This window comes from Chiloscyllium plagiosum, chromosome 11 (assembly GCF_004010195.1).
Source record: "Chiloscyllium plagiosum isolate BGI_BamShark_2017 chromosome 11, ASM401019v2, whole genome shotgun sequence".
NCBI classification, from domain to species: domain Eukaryota; kingdom Metazoa; phylum Chordata; class Chondrichthyes; order Orectolobiformes; family Hemiscylliidae; genus Chiloscyllium; species Chiloscyllium plagiosum.
Window position 1 is genome coordinate 52,022,126 of NC_057720.1, and position 7,991 is coordinate 52,030,116.

At 39.5% G+C, this 7,991-nt stretch overlaps 1 protein-coding gene across 2 annotated transcripts in view; it reads right to left on the reverse strand.

Moving 5' to 3' along the window:
* The window catches only part of LOC122554393 (cytochrome P450 4B1-like), a 62,306-nt gene that overhangs the window by 45,937 nt on the left and 8,378 nt on the right, over positions 1–7,991 (reverse strand). For both annotated transcript variants that reach the window (XM_043699327.1, XM_043699328.1), the window contains exon 2: positions 7,248–7,392. In XM_043699327.1, coding sequence (XP_043555262.1) covers positions 7,248–7,392 — 145 coding nt within the window. The remainder of the gene's footprint in view (positions 1–7,247; positions 7,393–7,991) is intronic.

The window sequence follows — 7,991 nt, forward strand, 5'->3', positions numbered from 1 at the left end:
TTACAGATTCCCAAAATTGCGGTAAGGACCCCAAATGGGATTGTGAGTTGATGCTTTGAGGTTTAAGCTAAGGTAAATCAAAGATTGCTCTGGAGCTCTAACTTAGATAAGGTTCCCCGTGGTAAACTAATGGAGAAAGTGAAGTCACATGGTGTGCAGGATGTTCTAGCTAGGAGGATAAAGAACTGGTTGAGCAACAGGAGACAGAGAGTAGTAGTTGAAGGGAATTTCTCGAAATGGAGAAAGGTGACCAGTGGTGTTCCACAGGGATCAGTGTTGGGGGCCACTGTTGTTTGTGATAAAAATAAATGATCTGGAAGAGGGCACTGTTAGCATGATTAGCAAATTTTCAGATGTCACGAAGATTGGTGCAGCATTAGAAAGCATAAGGGACTGTCAAAGAATACAGGAGAATATAGATAGACTGGAGAGTTGGGCGGAAAAGTGGCAGATGGAGTTCAATCCAGGCAAATGTGAGGTGATGCATTTAAACAAGTCTAATTCCAAAGCGAATTATACAATGAACAGCAGAGCCTTGGGAAAAGTTGATGAGCAGAGAGATCTGGGAGTGCAGGTCCATTGTACCCTGAAGGTTGCTGCACAGGTGAATAGAGTGGTCAAGAAGGCATATAGTATGCTTGCCTTCATTGGACAGGGTTTTGAGTATAAGAGCTGGCAAGTCATGTTAAAATTGTACAAGACTTTGGTTCAGCCACATTTAGAATACTGTGTACAGTTCTGGTCACCACTTTACCAAAAGGATGTGGACGCTTTGGAGAGGGTGCAGAGAAGGTTTACGAGGATGTTGCCTGATATGCAAGGTGCTAGCTGTGAAGTGAGGTTGAGTAGGTTAGGTTTGTTTTCATTAGAAAAAAGGAGATTGAGGGGGGACCTGATTGAGGTTTACAAAATCATGAAGGGTATAGGCAGGGTATATAGAAATAAGCTTTTTCCCATGGTGAAGGATTCAATAAAGAGACGCCACGCTTTCAAGGTGAGAGGTGAAAAGTTTAAGGGGGATACACACGGCAAGTACTTCACACAGAGGGTGGTGGGTGTCTGGAACGCGTTGCCAGCAGAGGTGGTAGAGGCAGGCATGGTAGATTCATTTAAGATGCGTCTGGACAAATGCATGAGTAGGTTGGGAATAGAGGGATACAGATGCTTAGGAATTGGGCGACAGGTTTAGACAGTAGATTTGGATCGGCTAAGGCTTGGAGGGCCGAAGGGCCTGTTCCTGGGCTGTAAATTTTCTTTGTTCTAAGTGTGCTCCTACTCCAACAGGTCCCTACATCACTCTTAGAGTTTTCACTAAAAGGGCTGTAACAATTTTTAAACCTTAGTACAAAACTGAAACAGCAAAATGCAGAGAGAAAATAAACCATGAGCCACATTTACAGAAAACTAAATATAGCATACCAAATTAATTCCCCCCCCCTCCCACAACCCCACCCCACCCCAACATATTTCCAACAATTCCAAATTTTTCTGACAGGGAAGGGGATAGGTATAATTCAAATAAGAGGAAAATCCAAACATAGCAGGATCATTTGACCAGGATTCTCATCCTACGTTGGCTATTCCAATGCCATTAACCCATAGTGCAGATGTCACAAATTGACAGAGTAGATATAAACGCTGTCCATGGGTGAATGTGATCTGTTTAAGTGCTGTTTAAATATTTTAGACACCCTAACTACCTGACACTTTGATAGACAACCTGTCAGGAATCCTACCCCTCTGACTCCTTAACCTCGCACTTCGCTTCAGTGCATGGATAAGTATTTAAGCAATGTACTGTTTGATATTTTAATCTCACAATATGATAAGTACTGCCAATAAATAGGTTTTGACCTTCCCCAACTAACTTGGACGACAAGGAGTTTCTGAGTGAGCTATCATTGGAATCTTTTGCCAAAAATGCAGAGCTCTGCCTTAATGTAAACCAAGATTGCAGCAGAGTAGGATGCTTCAGCCAGACTATGTCTGCTCTGTCTGTTCCCTTCTCATTTATTTCTCATTTCTTTCTCTTTTGTTCCTCTCTTTGTGCTTTTTTTTGTCTTTTCTTCATTCCTGGCTCAGTGCAGACCCAGTGAGGCATCCTCTTAGCACTGTCTGGCCCGTGGCAGTTTCTCAATGGCACATGGTGATCTCTCGATGGCACGGGGTGGCTTCTCAGTCTGATGTGGCGGTCTCTCAGCCTGTTCTCTTAGCAGCACGTGGTGGTCTTTCAGTCGGTGTGGTGGTCTCTCGATGGCACACGACAGTCTCTCAGACTGGACACTCGGAAGCCTGTGGCAGTCTCACAGCCTGGTCTCGCGATGGCATGTGACAGTCTCACAGCCCGGTGTGGTGTCGTCTCAGACCAGACACTCGCCGGCCTGTGGCAGTATCTCAGTGTGAGAATGTGTCTTGCCCGGGAATGTTCCAGAGGCAGCAGAAAGAGACTGGGAAGGTAGTAGCTTCAGCACTAGCAGCAACAATGGCATCACAGACCAACACGGGAAGAACAATCGGTGAGGGAAGTCTCCCCCCTACCCCGTGTCTGCAGTGGTGATGTCCAGAACAGGCAGCTGAGGTCTTTCAGAGAGTGAGCTAAGTGGAGGGCTTGTCAAAGACTGTTGAACATGTAACTTTATTCCTTTCTTTTGCTGGTTTATATTAAGGACTTTACTGTTAACTATTACCTTATTTCATTATTTTTCTACTTGTTCTATGAAGGTAATGATTAGCTTCTTAAATTTTGTCTCTTTTACTATTTTGTACCTGTGTTTTTTGTATCTCGGTACCTTCCTACCTAAGATGGTGCTGTGTGTGTCAAGACTACATACTTTTCACTGTACTCCTGTACTTCTGTACTTAAGTACACATGACAATAAAATCTAAATCTAAACAAACCAATGGGAAAAGTTAGGAAAAGACTGGCAATTGTCATGTGAAGGCATTCATCAGAAAGTCAAGCCCTATCTTTTTTGATTCATCTCACTGTGCCAAGTGTGAACAGAATGTAAATATTTGTCTCAGTTATGCTTCCCTACTTCAACCTTTCTATCAGCAATACATAGCGCAAAGACTGAATTATCAAGCATTTTGCTGTTTTGAAAGTGGTGCAAAGTCAGATAAAAATAATCTAATCTGCTAATTAGGAATTACATTTATACAATCTGACTTCACAATAAACACAACAGCGTTTCCAGTATTTTCTTGTTTTATTTCAGATTTCCAGAGTTCACAGCATTTCACTCTTGCACATAATAATTTTTATTATGCAGAGTCAAGAGACTGTCAACATGATGTATTGCTATCATTTGAAAAGAATAGGAGAGTACAGCGGTATTACACACGATTTTGATACAATTCATTGTTTAGCAAGACTATGCTATCCTAAACACTTTTCACATTCAAGTCATGTTTCAGATCCCGGGGTGGCACGTTTATTTATGGAAAATTTGACAGTGGATGCATGAAGAGAAAATGGAGCATCCAGACACTGGTAAAATTCACACACCTTCACTCATCTGAAGGAATAATGGCAATCAAGTGAAACTTTAAATCTCTAACCTCCAAGGTGATGGCAGCTTGTGTTATTTTCAGAAAAGACAAGGTATGACTGTAATCAAGTAAAGAATTGTGTACTGTCCCAAAGGTATTTTAGTCCAGACCTTGGACTGTAGCATCAGCTCTGACAGTAACTTAAATATTTGCTTTTAGAGGAGGGCACAGCTTTTAGTCTTAGTACATTGAGTGCTGATCTCTGTTCATTCCTCTTTGTAGAGGTCAGAAAATCAACCTCACTGTCATTGGCATATATTTGACCTTAATCTGACAAAATACCACAGATATACCTGGTTAACTCTATTTCATAATAAAATAAAACAAAGAATTTAGGATGCTGGAGATCTGAAACAAACAAATACAGAAATTGCTGGAGAAACTCAGCAGTTCTTCCAGTATTGCGGAGAGGAAACAGAGTAATTGTTTCTAGTCCAGTGACCATTCTTCAGAAATTCTAAGTTCTAAAGAAAGGTCACTGGACTCGAAATACTCTGTTTTCTCTCCACAGATGCCGCCAGACCTGTTGACATTTTCTCCAGTAAATTCTATTTTATCTCTATATCATGTTGTGAAGAAATTTCTGTTGCTGTAGGACAAGCAACAATCACCACAGAATCATGACCTGAAGCATGTGAACAAATTAGATACAGTACTACCTACTTTTATGGATCCCATTCAAGTCGACACCCCACCTTTGTCGATGTCACAATAATGTCCTGAACTATTTTTAACTTTACAGTTTGCGCTCCGCCATCAAGATGTTGACATAGACAGGCGACCTGCTCGGTCCACAGCTATCTTTGTTCCTATCCCAAAGTCTTCTATTTGAAACCCACATACATTAATACCTTTGACATTCAATGTTTCAAATAACTGATTTTTGAAAATAAGCTGCTATTTTCTTTATTTTCCCCCAAATTCATGCACCTGTATTAGCATATTTGTCTAAACAAAATTAAGAAACATTTGTTTAGATACAACTGTGACAATATAAAGTTAACCAGGCAGTACATTAATCTTGGATGACTTTAATCTTCATATTGATTGATGATCTTGTAAATTGACAGAGGAAGCCATGAGGAAAAATTCATGGAGTGTATTCAGGACAGTTTTCTCAAACAATATGTTATGGATCCAACAGGGATCAGGCTATTTCAGATCCAGTGATGTGTAATTAGGCAAGTTTAATAAATGATTTCTGAATAAAAGATCCCCAAGGAAACAGTGACCACAACATGGCAGAATTTGGCATTCAGTTTGAGTGGGAGGAACTTGGATGAGAAACATTTGTGCTGAGCTTAAGAAAAGGTAATTACAAAGGAATGAGAACAGAATCTGCTGGTGTCAACTGGGAAAGCAGATTAACTGCAAAGACATTTGAGGAACAATAGCAGACATTGAAGAAAATAGTTCATGATTTACAGCAAGTATCTATTCCAATGCAGAGAAAAACTCTAGGAAGGGAACAAGCCAACTGTGATTAATCAGGAAAGTAAAGGATAGCACCACCTTTAAAGAAAAATATACAGTGTGGCAGCGATAAGTGGTAAATCAGATAATTGGGAAAGTTTTAAAAACCAACAAAATATTACAAAAACAATTATAACAAGGAAGAAGATTAACTTTGAGGGTCCGCAAGAGTTTCTTCAAATATGCAAAAGGGAAGAGAATAACCAAAGTAAACATAAGCCCCTTAGAGAATGAAGTTGGGGAAATAATAACGGGAAACCAGGAAATGGCAGAGGAATTGAATCAGTAGTTTGCATCAGTTTTCACAGAGAAAGACAGTAATAGCATTCCAAAATGACTAAATGATCAAGGGGCAAAAGGACGAGAGCAATTAGATACAATAACTATCACCAGAGAAAAAGGACTAGGGAAACTAATGGGGTTAAAGACCAATTCATTCCCAGGACTGATGGGATACATCATAGAATACTAAAAGAAGCAGTTAACATTATAGTAGATACATTGGTAGTAATCTTCCAGAAATCTTTAGGTGCTGGAAAAGTCCCACAGGATTGGAAAACTGCCAATGTAATACTTTATTTGAAAAGGAAAGGAGATAAAACAGGTAATGAAAGGCCAGATAGCTTCACGCCTGTTATTGGGAATACCATAGTGTCTATTACAAAGGAGGTAATAGTATAGCATTTAAAAACACACAATAAAATCAAGTATAGTCAGCATGACACAAAAACAAAATTTGCGAGAGAAACTCAGCAGGTCTGGAAGTTTCTGTTGAGGGAAAGCAGAGTAAATGTTTTAAGTCCAGTGACCTTTCTTCAGAACTGCTGGTAGCTATGAAAAGGTAATATTTATGCTGATGACAGGCAATGAGGAAGGAGTGACCATTAGATGCAAATGGATACCAGAGAGAGAAAGAAAGTTAGGTAGACAAAAGGGATGGTTGATAGTAAGTCAGGGAAGGAGAAAAACTGACAATGGGAACAATGAGTGAGTGAAAATGGATTTACTATGCTGACAGGGCATGACATGGCCTTGGGTGTTGGTAAGCGATATGAAGGAGGTATTTAGCCTCTAAAGTTATTGGACTTGATATTGAGACCTGAAGGCTGCAGGGTCCCAAGTGGGAGATGAGATGCTGTTCTTCCAGCTTGCTAAATACCTCCTTCATATCATTTACCAACACCCTAGGCCCTGTCATGCCCTTGCAGCAAAGCAAATCTATTTTCACCTACTCACTATCCCCATTGTCAGTTTTTCTCCTTCCCTGACTTACTGTAGTTGCTTTGCGGAACACCTACATTATGTATTAGCCAAAATTGGAAACAGACAAAATCTATCAAGTTAAATCATCAAAATGCCAAGTTAAACCACTCATAATTGCTTAGCACGAACATTAGTTGCCTACAAAGACGGAAGATTTGGAGCTTTCCCAAAAAGACTTCAATACATTCTTTGAAACATGTAATCTATCCAAATGGTGACATGGCTGTTTCAGCAGAGAAAGTGGTCAATTTATAGTGTTAGAGTCTTGTTGGGAAATACTTGGGAATCTTTTTGTCTTTTCTTTTAAACTTGGCACCTCTCCAAAAGAGAGTGAGAGTCACAGCATTTCCATACAAGACTTTACATAACTCCCCATTCACTTTCCCCACTTATTGCTGTGAGGTCACATAAATGCCACCTTGGGGCCTTCTCACACATCATGAAGTTTGCGTGACTTGAATTTCATGGGGATTCCTCTGTCATTCCATTTTGAGATCTTAACAGTAATAATCTGTAGGTCCACTGAATAACATTCAAACAGTAAAAATAATTCACTAACATTTTAAGTAGGTATTGATAGGAAAACTTGGATCATTACTGGATAAATACAAAGAAGATCTGATGTTTATTCAAAAATGTTATAGTAACTTGAAGGTATGCAGAAGAGATAAAGGAAGTGATTTTAATTTTAGTCATTGTGGTAAAAGGATGATTTCACAGTTGCTATCTAAAGTTGACTGGGCAAATCAAATAATGAATGATTGATCTGACATCATCCATGTTACACAATTACCAGAAATTAAAATTAATTTCTTATGCATAAAACAAAGTATCTTATTGCTGTTCCTTTCCTTGCAATGGTGATGTTAGCAAATAAGATGTGGAAATTGGTCCTCACAGTTAAATAAATAATTGTTGATTGCATAACAATACAAAGAAAACTTGTTTAATATTCTTACCTGTAGTTGTAAGTAATGTTTTAGCATAATCAGGGTGGTTGATACTTAAGAAAACTGTAAATGGACCAAACCACAATGGGTGGGCATATGGATATTGCTTTGTCCATGTCACGGTCTTGTCTAAATCTGTCCCATCCTGAGGAAACTAAAATGAGATTTAACAAAATAGAAATGAAAATTCAACAGATTGAAATACTTCATCTCGAGCAACTCTTCTTCACTTGCTAAGCAGATATTAGATATGAGGTTCAAAACAGACGAAGTTAGCATATGCATGTTTTGTTGACCACTTCAAGAAGTTAATTGATCTGAAATCTGCAGCAAAAATGAAAGTCAGATTTTCTGTATTCCTTTAAAACTGGCAGCAACTTTTGGAATTCACACCTACCATTGTTAGGTGTGGCAACCCAGAAGTTACTACTGCTGATTCTATGCATCAGGTGCTCTCTTGCAGTCTCCAAGGTCTGTAGACAATTAGAAATCACTGAACTTGATGAGAAATGGGCCTTTAGAACAGTACAGCACAAAACAGGCCCTTCAGCCCACGATGTTGTGCCGACCACTGATCCTCATGTATGCACCCTCAAATTTCTGTGACCATATGTATGTCAAGGAGTCTCTTAAATGTCCCCAATGACCCTGCCTCCACAACTGCTGCTGGCAACGCATTCCATGCTCTCACAACTCTCTGTGTAAAGAACCCGCCTCTGACATCCCCTCTATACTTTCCTCCAACCAGCTTAA